Source organism: Lolium perenne, chromosome 5, assembly GCF_019359855.2.
Source record: "Lolium perenne isolate Kyuss_39 chromosome 5, Kyuss_2.0, whole genome shotgun sequence".
Taxonomy (NCBI): Eukaryota; Viridiplantae; Streptophyta; class Magnoliopsida; order Poales; family Poaceae; genus Lolium; species Lolium perenne.
The window spans coordinates 62194823-62211105 of NC_067248.2; the positions used below are offsets into that span (position 1 = coordinate 62194823).

Below are 16283 nucleotides of genomic sequence, written 5' to 3' on the forward strand. Positions count from 1 at the left end.
GTTTAAGAAAAAAACCAGGTTTATTTTCATGCATTGTACATGGCTTTATAGTTGCTTTTTGTAATGATTAGTTCTAAATGGTTTTGGCAATGCCTACACGGGCTTTGGTATTTCTGGTCTTTTTCCCCTAAACCGATATGAAAATAAATACTCTAGTAACTCATCGTCCATACAACGTTGTTACAAAGTAGAGGCAGTGAATATAACCTGTTATCTAAAGCCATGCACGGAAAATAAACCCACCAATGGCGCCTTCGCATCGACATCTGGTACATGTGGCTGGGTCTGAGGTTTTGAGGTGCAGGGATAGCACAGCAAATGTGAGACCTGGTCGACGCTGCCTGAAAGCAAAGCCAATTTGCAGTCGGTGCAGGAATGGGTCGGATTATATCATTGAGACGGATTCCATGATCCTGGAAAATGCTCTCACATCATCTGAGTATGACCTGCCTCGCCATGGTGCACTCTCTTCCATGAAGCAATACGTCTTCTTCTAGTTCAAGGTTGGCATTGTGAAATACCTGATTTCGCATAGGTTATTGTGGCTAGCCAATGTAATAAAGTGCGCAGGTTTATGTAAAAGAAAAATGAGACCACCTCGAATGCACCTTAGGCAACTTGGAAGCCAAAACACTGCTGTAGCGGTGAGCTCATACCTATTACTCCTAATTTTTCCCTTTAAAACTACTCCTAATTCCAAACCTATGGCTACACAAACGAAAATAAATTCGGGATCAGCATTAACCTCAACAGCGCACCCATTAATCTTGGTGCATATCTAATGCATGGTAAAGCATAAATTGAGAACTGTACCAACAAAATAATTGGCTTTCCATAATTGCACAATCAACGAGTAACATTTACACTTTAGGCTTCAGAGATACAGTAATAACAATCAAGAAATATGGATGTACACAGAAACACAAACAAATACAGCGCATTGGTCGGTCCTCAAGGGACACGCAAATTATTTTGGAGCTAGCTGATATACGGAGGAGCAAACACACAATGGTTATGTAGAGTAAAGCAGTACTGCAGGTGAACAGTAAGTCTCAACTTGATCAGGGTTACCAGTGGGCGGAGCAGCGCGGGTGAACTGCTACATATCTTGTGGCTTGAAGTATGCATCGACACTTTCTTTAGCTTCTTTTACCAGAGAACCAAGACTCCTGACAGGCTTCACTGCTGTCGCTGAGCCATCATCTGTGCTGGCGAAAACCATAGAGATGTCAAGATGGGACATCCTTTCAGTTTCAGAAGCAATGGATAGTGCTTGCGTCAAGCTCTCCAGCTCTTCTTTGCGGTAGCTGCCCCTGTGTTTCATCATTGATATGACCATCTTACAGGTGAGCTTCATCAGTCTCAGGCAACGTGCAGTAGGAAAGCTGTTTTCTGCTACCATGTCCTTGAGCTTGCTTGGAAGGCTGATCTCACCAAACTGACTGGCCAAATCTTGATCAACACTGATTAATGTGTCGCATATCGCCACGCAAAGGGATAATAAGGGTGCATGGAGGTCCTCGTCCTCATCGTTCTCCGACTCGTCCTCCTCAACCTCCGGCAGCACGTCATATTCGTAGTCCTTAATGTTTTGAGGAAGAGTGGAAGAAGAGGTTTTATCCCTGCCATTTTCATCACATTGGTTTTCGATGTCAACCTTTTTCTGTATGACCTTGACTTGGTCTTCTTCTGTTGTTACATGTGTTTCATCTTCCGTCGGTCCACGAGAAAGTATTTTTGCAAGCACCTGAAACGGCATAAGAACATTGTTAGGTAGCTACAATGTATAGTCACCTTGTCGATGATCAGAATAAAAACAAATATAAATATTTATTTCATTTGGATTACCTTGGGCATTGTATCAGCCATGGCTTTCTTAAGTTCACTGAGGCATTCATTGTCTTGGTTGTGATGAACACACATTTGCTCTAGGATTTCAGCTGCACTTATCCTGCATTTCTTGTTCTCAGCATCATCAACAAGTAGTATCTTGTTGAGCCTACCAAGAACATCACCGTTCACCTGTAAGATAATAAGACTATTGCTTCCGTCTTGCATACACAGCTTTGCCAGTGCTTTACCTGCCAACTTTCTGATGGACTTGTCCTTGCTATCGCCAGCAAAGATGTCTACCAGCATCTTGATGCAAGCTTCTCTTTTCTCCTGGTTATCCACGTATAGTTGCATGAGAATCTCCATAGCTCGTTTCTGCAGCTTTGCACAGCAGGTGTCACATCTGAGAATCCTCTCCATGGTGCCGATTGCCTCCTTGTTGCTACAGATTTCTCGACGCAGCTTGGCGCCAATCTCTCCGGGAGAAGCCACGAGAAGGCCCATGGCCTTCAGCGACCCCTCTACTACGCTGATGGACCACGCACCACCACTGAATCGGTGGATTATGTCGGAGGTGAGGGGCGCCATGATCCTGGGGAGCAGACCTTGGGTATGGCTAATGATTCTGCAGTTATCCTCGTTGGTCGCCAGCTTTCGGAGGATGCACAAGCCTCGCAGCACCAGCTTCTCGTAGGCCTCCCGAAGGTTAGTGGTATCGTTGTCTGGTGACGGCAGGCGACAACTGGCTTGCCAACCCCGATTCTGGTCATATCTGTGTAGTAGCCGCTCTACATTGTATGGCTCCATCAGACAGTATTCTTCGAAAGTCATCCCGATCAGCGTAGAAATGTGCTTGATCGCCTGTGGGAACTGCTCCAAATGGATGTCCATAGCGAGGTGCGCCACTATCCTCGCAGCCCGGTTCCTCATCTCTCGGTCACAGGCGCCATGCGGATCAAGCAGTTCCAACAGTTTCTGGAGTACGGGTGAAGAGGGAGCTGCATACACAATAAGATGTCTCATCAGCATGTGCTTCCCAATGATCTCTTCCCATGTGGTACGACAGCGATCCTTTATGCTTTCTTTCAAAAAATAGTATTTGTTTGGGTCCTTGACTCTTGCCTTGTTCAGTCTCCTCTCCCCAATGCATATGGCTGAGTACAGCATCTTTACCCCGGAAAGGCAGTCATCACGTGACTTGGAACCAATCAAGTCTACAGAATGTGTGATGAGATTTCTTCCTCTCACGAATGATGGGTCCTTCTCGCACCCGATCCTTGTTTCCCGCAAGTACAACGAAACTACTTCAAATTCCTCCTTATCATAAGGTTCAGGGATCACTTCCTTAACAAACGACGCCTTCCTGAGAGTAAAGAAGAACCTATAGCAGAAGAGCAGCCCTTGGAGCAGAGCCAGGGAGTACAAGGTGTCCATCGCCGGCTTCAGGTTTGATCCTCCATCCGAGTTACCACCGTAATCATGTTGTATCAAACGCCAAATCGATATCCCTGTGGACATCAACAACCCACACACGTAGATAGCTGCCAGAGGGCATAGTAGTATGACCAACATCAGAATTTGAAACACCAGGCAAACAAATGCTAGCAAGAGACGCATGATAACAGACATCATCGACTTTCCGGCACCAGAGGTAAAGTTGTCACCCATAACGCCATAAAGAGCACCCAACACCAATCCAATGGATGAATCCGCTATATGGCTTAACTTCTCGGTCAGGTAGACATCGAATACCCTGTTGATAGGTATGGACAACATAAGTGGCAGCACACACACTAATGAAAGCACATGATCATTGTTAGATGTATATATCTGTATATTGTAGTTTCCCCATATGTTAGGGGGCTTTCTGCATATGTGCACCTGTACCTGTACTATATATTGTGGTCTTTGGCCCCCTGGTAATACAACAAGTATATTCCCTAACATGGTACCAGAGCTAAATTGATCCTTCCGAAGACTTGTTCCCGGCCGTCCCACTGCCGGCTTCTCCCCGACTCGATCTCCTCCGGCCGAAGTCGATCTCCAGGCGCGGCTTCGATCTCCTGATCTCCGCGCGTGGCCGATCTCCCGTCCCTGCCGATTCGATTCCCCGAAGCCCCTGGCGCCCGTCGTCTCCTGGCGCCCGTCCCTGCCTCTGCCGATTCCTGCCCCGAAGCCCCTGGCGCCCGTCGTCTCCTGGCGCCCGGCGTGTCCGCGCGAGCCGCCCGCCAATTCCCGCACGAGTGCCGAATCCCGCCCGCCCGCCGATTCCCGCCCGCCCGCCGTTCCCGCGATTCTCTGCCCGCGTGGATTCCCGCGTGGATCTCTCTGCCCGCGCGGTGTTCTTGGGCGAGCAACCGGCGGATCTTGGGCGAGCTCTCCTCGCGTGGCCGGCCGCGTTCTCCGTCGCCGTGATTTCCCTGGTCTGTGGCCTGCAGTTGACTTCCATCTGAAGTAAAAAAAAAGCAAAAAAAAAAGCGAAAAAAAGAAACTATGTCTTCCTCGGGCTATGTTGCGATCCCTCGCTGCCCGGTGATCTTTGATGGCGCGAATTACCCTGATTTCGCTGCCTTCATGCGCGTCCACATGCGCGGTCTTCGTCTTTGGGGTGTGCTCTCTGGCGAGGTCTCCTGTCCGCCGCGCCCCGTTGCTCCTACGGTGCCTGTTGCACCTCCACCTGTTGCCCTTGCCCCTGATGCTACTCAGGCGGATAAGGATGCAGCCAAGAGCGCTGATGACATTGCTCTGGCTGATTATGACCGGAAGGTCCAGGACCACTCTACTGCTGTTGCGACTTACCGGCTCGATCTCACCGAGTACACTCAGTGGATAGATGAGATGCTCGTGCTGTTGCTGTTCTCACCTCCAGTGTTCTCCCTCAGTATGCTGCTGAGTTTATGGGTCTTCCCACCGCTGTTGCTCAGTGGGCTTTTCTTCGTCAGCGCTATCAGCCGTCTGGGGATGCTCTCTACCTATCTGTGGTCTGGCAGGAGCATGCCCTTCAGCAGGGTGATTCTACTATTGATGAGTTCTACACTGCTATTTGGCGTCAGCTTGATTCTCTCCGTACAGCTGTGTGTGCCACCTGTCCCTGCTGTCTGACTGTGCGCGCGGATCTGGAGTTTCAGCGCGTTTTTGAGTTCTTATCGCGACTCCGTAAGGAGTTTGAGCCGCGCCGGGCCCAGCTGCTTGCCCGTGGTCGTGTTCCGCTCTCTGAGGTACTTGCTGAGCTTCGTGCTGAGAAGACTCGTCTTCGTGGTGCTGGTCTTCTTGAGGTTCCCTCTGTTCTTGCTGCTCGTGGCCCTACTGTGCCGTCTGCTCGTGGACCTCCTATGCCGCCGGCTTCGTTGCGGCCTCCGGCACCGCCGATACTTCCTACTCCTCCATTCCAGGGTCAGCGTCAGCCCCAGCAGCCTCGTGGTTCGACGTCACCTCCTTGCACCTACTGTGGCAGGCCTGGCCACACTATCTCTAGTTGCTGGCAGAGGGATCCCAGCTTACACCCGCCGCATCTTACTCGTCGTCAGGCTGGTTCTTCAGGATCTTCTGCTGTTGCGCTATCTGATCAGGACATTATCCGTGGTCTTCGTGGTCTGCTCGCTGGTACAGGCTCTTCCTCGACGGGTACTGTTGGTTCTGTGCCTGGATCTTCTGGCACCGTGCGACCACCACCTTCCACACAGTCAGGTATGTCATCCCCGTGGTATCTGGATTCTGGAGCTTCTTTTCATATGACCTCTGCGTCTTCTATTCTTTCTGCTCTTCGCTCTCTTGTTTCGCCTGTTCGTGTTATCACGGCTGATGGTACCTCTCTCCCTGTTTCCAGTCGAGGCACCCTTTCTACTCCCTCTTTCTCTGTTCCTGATGTTTCTCATGTTCCTAGTCTTAAGATGAACCTGTTTTCCGCTAGTCAGCTTACTGATTCTGGTTGTCGCGTCATTCTTGACGCTGATTCTTGTGCTGTTCAGGACCGCCGTACACAGGCCCTGGTTGGAGCTGGCCCTCGCAGCCTTGAGTCCCCGGGGCTCTGGGAGTTAGACTGGCTTCGCGTTCCTTCTGCTGCCACTTCATCTGCTAGTTCTCCTGTGAGTTCTTTGCCACATCCTTTGGATCTTTTCAGCAGTGGCATCATCGGCTGGGTCACCTCTGTGGCTCCCGTTTATCGTCATTAGTTCGTCGTGGTCTTCTGGGGTCTGTCTCAGGAGATGTGTCTTTGCATTCGTGTCAGGGTTGTAGGCTAGGCAAACAGATTCAGCTTCCCTATCCTACTAGTGCGTCTGTATCTCAGCGCCCTTTTGATTTAGTTCATTCAGATGTTTGGGGTCCGGCTCCCTTTCCTTCGAAAGGGGGTCATCGATACTATATTTTGTTTATTGATGATTTTTCGCGATACACCTGGTTGTTTCTTATGCACTCTCGCAGTGAGGTGCTTTCTATTTATCAGCGTTTTGCAGCCATGGTTCGTACTCAGTATTCCACGCCTATTCGTGTGTTTCGTGCTGACTCTGCAGGAGAGTATATCTCCCAACACCTGCGTAGTGTTCTTGCTGAGCAGGGCACCCTTGCCCAGTTCTCATGTCCCGGCGCCCATGCTCAAAATGGTGTCGCCGAGCGTAAGCATCGTCATATTCTTGAGACTACCCGTGCTATGATGATTGCTTCCTCTCTTCCGCCGCATTTCTGGGCTGAGGCTATCGCTACGTCGACTTACCTCATTAACATTCAGCCTTCTGCTGCCCTTCAAGGTGGCATTCCTCTCGAGCGTCTTTCTGGTTGCTCTCCCGATTACTCGACACTTCGTTTATTTGGTTGCGTTTGCTATGTTCTTCTCCCTCCTCGCGATCGCACCAAGTTGACCGCTCAGTCTGTTGAGTGTGTTTTTCTCGGATACAGTGATGAGCATAAGGGCTATCGCTGTTGGGACCCCGTTGGTCGTCGGATGCGCATCTCTCGTGATGTCACGTTTGATGAGACGCGTCCCTTCTATCCTCGTCCCACCTCGGGTACTTACCCGGTGGATGATATCTCTTTTCTTCTTTTTCCGGATGCACCCCCTGCTATCCCGTCTCCTCCCCCTCCTAGTCCTGATGCGCCCCCTTCGGCGCCATCCTCTCCTCCGTCTAGTCCACCTAGTACTCCTCGTTCTCCGGTTTCGGATCCTTCTGATGTTGTCCCTTCTTCCGCTTCTTCTGATGAGTTGTCCTCTGCTGATGACCTTCCCCCTTCACGGCCTGTCCGTCAGCGTCGTGCTCCAGCTCGTTACTCTCCTAGTCAGTATGGCCTCTCTGTCGTTTCCGAGCCGACTTCTTATCGGGATGCCGAGCGTCATCCTGAATGGCAGCTTGCCATGGCTGAGGAGATCGCTGCGCTTGAGCGCACTGGCACTTGGGATCTTGTTTCTCCACCTTCTGGTGTTCATCCTATCATGTGTAAGTGGGTCTATAAAATTAAGACTCGCTCTGATGGATCTCTTGAGCGCTATAAAGCGCGTCTTGTGGCTCGTGGCTTTCAGCAGGAGCACGGCCGTGACTATGATGAGACTTTTGCCCTTGTGGCTCATATGACTACTGTGCGTACCCTTCTTGCTGTTGCTTCTGTTCGCCGCTGGTCTGTCTCCCAGCTTGATGTTCAGAATGCTTTTCTTAATGGCGAGTTGAGTGAGGAGGTTTACATGTAGCCTCCTCCTGGGTATTCTGTTCCCGATGGGATGGTTTGTCGTCTTCGACGTTCTCTCTATGGTCTCAAACAGGTCCCTCGTGCCTGGTTTGAGCGCTTCGCCTCTGTGGTGACTGCTGCTGGTTTCTCTCCTAGTCTTCATGATCCAACACTTTTCGTTCATACTTCTCCTCGTGGACGTACACTTCTTCTTCTCTATGTTGATGATATGATCATTACTGGTGATGATCCTGAGTATATTGCCTTCGTCAAGGCTCGTCTTTGTGATCAGTTTCTTATGACTGATCTTGGTCCTCTTCGCTATTTTCTTGGCATTGAGGTTTCCTCCACTTCCGATGGCTTTTCTATCTCTCAGGAAAAGTACATTCACGATCTTCTTGCTCGTGCTGCTCTTGGGGATGAGCGCACAGTCGATACTCCTATGGAGCTTAATGTTAAGCTTCGTCCTACTGATGGTGATCCTCTTCCTGATCCCACCCGTTATCGCCATCTTGTTGGGAGTCTTGTTTATCTTGCTGTCACTCGTCCTGATATTTCTTATCCTGTTCATATTCTGAGTCAGTTTGTCTCATCTCCTACCACTGTTCACTATAGTCATCTCCTCCGTGTTCTTCGTTATCTTCGTGGCACGATCACTCGTCGCCTTTTCTTTCCCCGTTCCAGCTCTCTCTAGCTCCAGTGCTATTCGGATGCTACGTGGGCGAGTGATCGTACGGATCGTCGTTCGCTTTCTGCTTACTGTGTGTTTCTTGGTGGTTCGCTTGTTGCTTGGAAGACGAAGAAACAGGTCGCAGTTTCCCGTTCGAGTGTTGAGGCTGAGCTGCGGGCTATGGCTTTGTTGATTGCTGAGGTGACTTGGTTACGGTGGTTGCTTGCAGATTTTGGGGTCTCTGTTACGACACCCACTCCACTTTTGTCTGACAGTACAGGTGCTATCAGTATTGCACGTGATCCGGTCAAGCATGAGTTGACCAAGCATATCGGTGTTGATGCTTTTTACACACGTGCACAGGTACAGGATGATGTTGTTGCGGTTCATTATGTGCCTTCAGATTTGCAGTTGGCGGATTTCTTTACGAAGGCACAGACTCGAGCGCAGCATGATTTCTTACTCTCCAAACTCAGTGTTGTGGATCCACCATGAGTTTGCGGGGGGTGTTAGATGTATATATCTGGGTGTTAGATGTATATATCTGTATATTGTAGTTTCCCCATATGTTAGGGGGCTTTCTGCATATGTGCACCTGTACCTGTACTATATATTGTGGCCTTTGGCCCCCTGATAATACAACAAGTATATTCCCTAACAATCATTTTCCCGCAAGAAAGAAAGCACATAATCATTTTGGCAAGAGCAAATTGCACCATTATGCATACCCAGGGATTGTCATAACTAAACAGATATTGTACAACTTTTGGAGTTTTTCAATTTTTTTAAGAAACATTCAGTTTTCCGCTAGTCTTCTTGATCCACACGCCAACGACTATATCAACGCTTACACAGGCCTAATGCTGCCCACACGACGCTATGACAAACCCCATGGCTTAGCCAATTTGAACATTTACTCTAGCACAACTTCCTGCGGACTTCATCGACGTCACTCCTTTAGTTTGCGCTTCTGAGGTGATGCATGTGTCAATGCCGATGCCACTGTACTGACAGTGACATGAAATAAACTAAATAGGGACCCATGATTAATCTTTTTTTTTTAGAAAATGTAAGGTTTCATTACCCTTGTCCTGTGCATCTGAAATGGAGATGAAGGAGGATCTGGAGTCGGCGGAGTCATCATTATCACAAGAATTGGCCATGTTCCAGATGGCCACTGTAAAGGGACTGTCTTTGCAAAGATGCACAGCCGTCTCGGGCGCTCGTTGACAGGGCGGACAAATAGGGTCATGGGTCCAACCTCAGATGGCTAACATGTCGGCGGTAAGTAACTTTCCGTGTAGTGCAAGCCAGGCAAACAGTTTGCACTTTGGCTCAGCATGCGCCGACCAAATCTTTTGCGCAGCGAAGCTGAGATGGGAACCGAGGAATTGTGCCATGTATGCCGAACTGGTGCTGTAATTCCCATCCGTGGTCAAAAGCCAGGAAATGGAGTCCAGACGCGACGGGTCGAGGATGATGGTCTGAACAATGTCCCAAATCTCTAAATATTGCGTTAACTGTGTAGGGGAGTTAATCCTTGCGACGGGCGGATCCAGTTGTTGTCACTTATCTCCTTTGCGACGGAACGGTTTTTCCTTGTGGCGATGGAGAAAAGGTCAGGGGCCCAGGAGGCAAGAGAACCGCGTGTGCACCAGTTATCGTGCCAGAAAGAAGCTGTTCACCGTCACCGATGTCAATCCTTCACTACAGGAATGGCGACATACGCCGACAGCCGTGGCGTACGCCGACGGCCAAATGTCGGGGCCGTCGGCGTATGGCCCGGCACGGCCAGCCAGCCCGTCGACTCTCGGCGTATCGTTGTCGTCGGCGTAGAGAAGTCTACGCCGAGGGCAGCCCTCGGCATATATTTGGCCCTAGGCGTAGACAGGGCTACGCCGACGGCCACCCTCGGCGTAGGCCATTTTTTAAATTTATCTAATTTCTAAAAATCATGACTAATTCATATGATGTCAGAAAAATGCGTATGAGATATCAAAATGTTCAGAAAAACATCCTCTATCCGTTTATGTCAAAATCATGCATATTTGAATCATGTACAGTACCATTTTAATATAGAAACAATTCAATCACTTTCTCATATGCCCTCAGGTTCCCGTTTTAGCCAGATGGCAATTTAAACGAAGTCAGAAAATCTCGCGGAGCCTCATGGCATCATTTTATGTGTCCTAGTAACCACTCCAAAAGATGGAATTGGGATACGACAATTATTTTAGAAAACCCTTCACGAACAGGACTATCAAGTCCGGAGGTTTATGGCTTTTAGGGCAAATGAGTAGGAAACGGTCCGTGACACCGCATAGTTTGTCGGAACGAGGCCATATTTGGCACGTGCATGGTCCCTGGGATGGGAAGCAAAGCTCCGGGAGCGGATTTCCGATCCGACCCATGGGCGATGTTTTTTCATTTTCGGGGTGCCAAAACGGGTTTTTTGTGAAGTAACTACATGAGGCGCATTTTAGTATTGCGGGAGACCTCCGCGTAGTGGTAGGACACCGCCTTCGCACCACATATCACATGCCATATGTGCACGCTAGCAATCTGGAAATCCATGCGGCTTCCTACGGTGTCTCACCGAATCCGCTGGAAAGTGATCGGATTTAAACTAGGGCTACACTTTTCGTCGCTCAATAAATTCCGGTAAAAATGTTATTAGTTCTATGACACATCACTTTATGTGCGAATTTTTTTCCGTTTAGCGCGATGGGAAACGGGTGCACCAGCGCGCCCGGTACGACCATACCGCATCTCCGTGGGGGCCCGTTTTGGCCAAATGGCAATTTAAACAAAGTCAGAAAATCCCGCGGAGCCGCATGGCGTCATTTTATGTGTTCTAGTAACCACTCCAAAAGTCAGAATTAGGATACGGAAATTATTTTGGAAAACCCTTCACAAACAGGGCTATCACGTCCGGAGTTCTATGGCTTTCAGGGCAAATGAGTAGGAAACGGCCAGTGACACCTCATAGTTTGTCGGAACGAGGCCATATTTGGCACGTGCGTGGTCCCTGATATGGGAAGCAAGGCCCCGGGAGCGGATTTCCAATCTGACGTGGGGGCGATGGTTTTTTCATTTTCGGGATGCCAAAACGGTTTTTTTTTTGTGAAGTAACTACATGGGGCGCATTTTAGTATTGCGCGACACCTCCGCGTAGTGGTAGGACACCACCTTCGCACCACATATCATATGCCATATGTGCGCGCTAGCTATCTGAGAATCCATGCGGCTTCCTGCGGTGTCCCGCCGAATCCGCTGGAAAGTGACCGGATTTGAACTAGGGTTACACATTTCGTCGCTCAATAAATTCCGGGAAAAATGTTTTTAGGTCTATGGCACATCACTTTATGTGCGAAATTTTTTCCGTTTAACGCGATGGTAAACGGGTGCACCAGCGTGCCCGGTACGGCCATACCGCATCTTCGTGCGGGGCCGTTTTGGCCAAATGACAATTTAAACGAAGTCCGAAAATCCCGCGCAGCCGCATGGCGTCATTTTATGTGTCCTAGTAACCACTCCAAAAGTCGGAATTAGGATACGTCAATTATTTTGGAAACTCCTTTACAAACAGGGCTATCACGTCTGAAGTTCTATGGCTTTTAGGGCAAATGAGTAGGAAACGGCCCGTGACACCGCATAGATTGTCAGAACGAGGCCATATTTGGCACGTGCGTGGTCCCTGGGATGGGAAGCAAGGCCCCGGGAGCGGATTTCCAATCCGACCCATGGGCGATGATTTTTTCATTTTTTGGGTGCCAAAATAGGTTTTTTTGTGAAGCAGCTACATGGGGTGCATTTTAGTATTGTGCGAGACCTCCGCGTAGTGATAGGACACCGCCTCCGCACCACATATCACATGCCATATATACGTGCTAGCTATCTGGGAATCCTTGCGGCTTCCTGCGGTGTCCCGCTGAATCTGCTAGAAACTAACCGGATTTGAACTAAGGGTACACTTTCTGTCACTCAATAAATTCTGCAAAAATGTTTTTAGGTCTATAACACATCACTTTATGTGCTAATTTTTGTCTGTTTAGCGTGTTGGCGAACGGTGCACCAGCGCGCCCGATACAGCCATTTCGCATCCGAGGGAGCCGTTTTGGCCACATGGCAAATTGGGCGTCATATTTGGATTCCTCTAATTTTTAGGTTCAAATGATGATATGGATGTTATATTTAGATTCCTCTCATTTTTCTGATCGATTTAGACATATTATTTGTGGAATTTCGATTTTCCAATTTAAAGATATTAATTATTCCATATTAAATATTAAATAGAAAAAGGACCAAAAAATAAAATCATTTTATTGTTATTTGAATTCAATATTATTATTACTTATATATTCATTGTTGTCTACTTAAGTAATTGTTTGGGATTCAAAAATAAAGAGGTGTGTATCTCGGTTCAAGGGTTAATAGGGTTGATATGCTATTATTATCAGCAAGAGGTTTCAATTCTTTAATGGAAGCTCATCCGAATGGAACCAAGAAGTTAAGCGTGCTGAGCCTGGAGTAGTGTGAGGATGGGTGACCGACTGGGAAGTTTAACCATGATTGTAATTTGACTTAAGATTAAGTGTACTTAGAGTTAAATATGTATTGGGTGAAAGATAAACAAGTAAAAAAAGAAAAAAGAAAAGAAAAAAATGGTGTAAAAGAAATTAAAATTTTAAAAAATTTAAAAGTCTATGCCTAGGGTTTTGCCGTCGGCATATAGAAAAAAAAAATTCGAAAATTTTTTTTTCAAATTTTTTTAGAAAAAGGAAATTTGAATTTTTTAAAAATCTATGCCGAGGGTTTTGCCGTCGGCGTAGCGTGCTACGCCGAGGGCCGGGCTACGCCGACGGCGATAGTGGCTTTGCCGAGGGAGTTATACGCCGAGGAGCTACGCCGAGGGTGACCCTCGGCAGAGCCTACGCCGACGGCCAAAGCAGGCTATGCCGAGGGTTCCTGGCCCTCGGCATATCGCCACATTCCTGTAGTGCTTGTAGAGGCGTGTTTATGATTTTGTGACACTAGTTAACCCATTTAATTTTTTGTACCATTTTTTACCCGTGTTTCGTGAAGGTGTGTCAATATTTACCCCATTTAACCAATTTGCCTCATTCTTGACAGCCTAGGCTGACTCTCGATGGTCCTGATAAGCAGCCAACTCACCCCGATCAACTCTATTGTCACTGCTTGCCTCTGCTGCCTAACCCTAGAGGACAAGGGAGTGGGAGAATCGATCGAGTAAGTTTGAGCCCTGTGGCAAAGTGGTGGCGGGGCTGCGGGGCTGCGGGGTGCGGCTATGATGTAGCGGGTACGGGTTAGGCTTAGCAGCTTGGATGATTTAGAGAAAATCGTTAAGATTGAAAGACACCTGTGTGCTAGTTGCTTATCTAGCGTCCATGTTAGCCTACCAGTGGGCACATGCTATCGGTAATGAAGCAAAATGGTTAAATGGGAGTAAATAGTGACACATAGTTAATCACAAACACAGGGTAAAAAGTGGAATTCACTCCAATATTTATTACAAGCTATAACAACCATGATAAAAGATAGCCTAATAAAAAATGTGAGATGCCACACATAGTTAATCTTCCTCTAAGTTGTAGTCTTTGTGTAACATGCTATTTCTAGATTACATGTTCTTTTGTTCGCCATTTGTGGTAGACTTTGAAGATATCGATGAGGCCAGATGTTGGTCCCGAGTTTTTTGTTTACTATAAAAGGATTAGTTCTGTCTTGATGTTTGACATCCTTCTAATAAAATTATATATGAGGATGCAGATTCAACAGGAGGTTTGCCATTTTTTCTTCTAAAATCATATAAATGCAACAAGAGATGTTTGGATTTATTTCGGGGTCCTCAAGTTATATAATGTCTGATCAGACTGACACTCATGTGGCGTATATGTAGGATTTTTTTTCGAAATAGGGGAGATATCACCCCGCTTCTGCATCCAAAGGATGCACACAGCTTTTTTTTATTAGATTATCCACAAAACCTTACAAGAACAATACAAAAGATCACCCTCGAAGCCACCTCACTAAACCTACAGTGGGATGAAGGGGTGACAATACACCAACTCACATCATCCAAAAAACCAAATGCCTTCCCAAACCGCCCAATAACAGGTGAGAAACACATCCAGTCGAGCATACTCTCAGCGCACGCCAACGCACACGCCACAGAAGTTGCTAGTGTCGTCTTCCTCGACTCCATCTTCAAGAGAGATCCTCGCATTAACCTTGCAAGACCTACCGTCGATGCCACCATGACGCCAGACGGCTCCACCATCCTGCACACATACATCATCCCGCATCCGTCGTCGATACCCTGCAGCACCATGCCACCGAAACTCAGCGCCAACAATGTGGTAGATGAATACCACACCACCAACATCCGCCAACATCCAGCAGCTGCTCCAAAGACGATGCCCCAAGAGGTAGAACGACGCAGGGAGCGCTGCCATCATCCGATCCGCGAGACCCAGATCTAGGGTTTCCCCCGGAGCAGCACGAGTGAGTAGATGCAGGTTGCGACGGCGATGCCTTCAAGAAGGTAACGACGCGTAACGTCGCCATCGCCCGCCACGACCGGGTCGGAGCACGATTTTCACCGGCAGCCGCACATCTCCAACTCGCCGAGTGGAGTGACAGACAAGCAATGACGATGCCTTCGACAAGGTAACGACGCCAAGCGACGCCGCCATCGGCCGCCAAGCCCGAGAGCGAAGCACGGTTTCACCGGCTGCCCCGTCATCCAAAACTCGTCGTCGACTGGATCTTCAACGCCGGAGATCTGTGTGGGATCCCAAGATCCCCGACCCCAGATCCCAACGAGGTCGTCCACCTCCAGGGAGGAGGTCGGCCGCCATTCCCAGGGCCGCCACCCCGGCTTCCTTGTGATGCGGACGTAGCATCCCGTCGCGCGGAGGAGAAGGCGCAGCAACCGGCCGCCTCTAGGCCCCAAGGCCAAGATCCGGCCACGCCACCACCTCCACCGCCTCACCTTCCGGCCGCCGACGCCACGCACCACCACCACCAGAAGGATCAAGAGCGCCGCCCCCACCCACCATGATAGCGCCCATCTGCAACCCCCGCCACCGCCATGCCGCGCGGACTTTGCCCGGCGACATCTCCGGTGGCGGCGGTGAGGGGAGGGAGAGGCTGGAGGGGGCTGGACGGCCGGGCCGGAGGGACTCCCCGGAGTGGCGCGGCGCCGCCACCCGGGGGGAGGGTTAGGTCGGGGGAGAGCCTCGGTGAGAATAGTCTTTTTTGCGTATATGTAGGATGTGTGTGCTTCCTTGTGTACTATGAATCACTCACTAGTTTTGTAGGATAATGCTATGAAAATATACAAGATGAAGATAAAATGAAAGGATATGTTGTAGAAAAAGTATACGAAATAGAACATTAAAAAACTGCAAGAACCAAATGAGGAGAGATTTACCCGGCTGTCTGTATGAGGGTGATAAATGTGAGACACCAAAAATCTTTCTTCTGAAGCATGGAGACGAAACCACCAAGGAGTACGACTGTAGTCCAAGTAAGTACAAGGAAACCTAGGCCCTTGATAGCCATGGATAGGTAACCCATGAACAAGGCATAGCTGTTGACATACGCCACTTCGCTCCATCCCTCATCAAATCCCCAGTGTCCTGCCATTCAACCTGCCTAAAGAGTTGAGATGAAAAATGTTAAACTTCATGCACTAGCCATTTGAACCAAAAGTCCGAACTGATGGAAAGGGTTAGACAATCCACATATACATTTCACAATACCCCCACTCGCGTGTGACGGGAGAAGAGAAAGTCAACACGTGTGTCGTTGCCTAATCGACGGTACCTCGGAGGAGGGATCCTCACGAGGGGGAGAAGAAGTAGGGGCCATAGGGCGGAGTGCTCTCGGGACGGTGGTACGCGAGTTACCCAGCTTCGGAACACCTGCACGATGACAGGGCCTACTGCTGCTTGTCTGGAATTATCTGGGCGCTTTCGCGTTGTTACAATGAGTTGTGGTTGTCCCCCTAGGGGTCCCGGGATCCGGCTTATAAAGGCGCACGAATCTAGGGTTTACATGGAGAGTCCTAGCCGGATTACAGATAGCCTAGCTACGGTAC

The 16283-nt window shown here is 48.9% G+C and overlaps 1 protein-coding gene across 1 annotated transcript; it reads right to left on the reverse strand.

Moving 5' to 3' along the window:
• Positions 1-834: 834 nt before the first annotated feature.
• Positions 835-15778, reverse strand: LOC127299333 (uncharacterized). Its single transcript, XM_051329277.2, has 3 exons — positions 15615-15778; positions 1849-3586; positions 835-1747 (listed from the first exon to the last, which is right to left on the reverse strand). The coding sequence occupies exons 1-3, from the start codon at positions 15758-15760 to the stop codon at positions 1100-1102; spliced, it is 2532 nt and encodes an 843-aa protein (XP_051185237.1). The 5' UTR covers positions 15761-15778; the 3' UTR covers positions 835-1099.
• Positions 15779-16283: the final 505 nt, after the last annotated feature.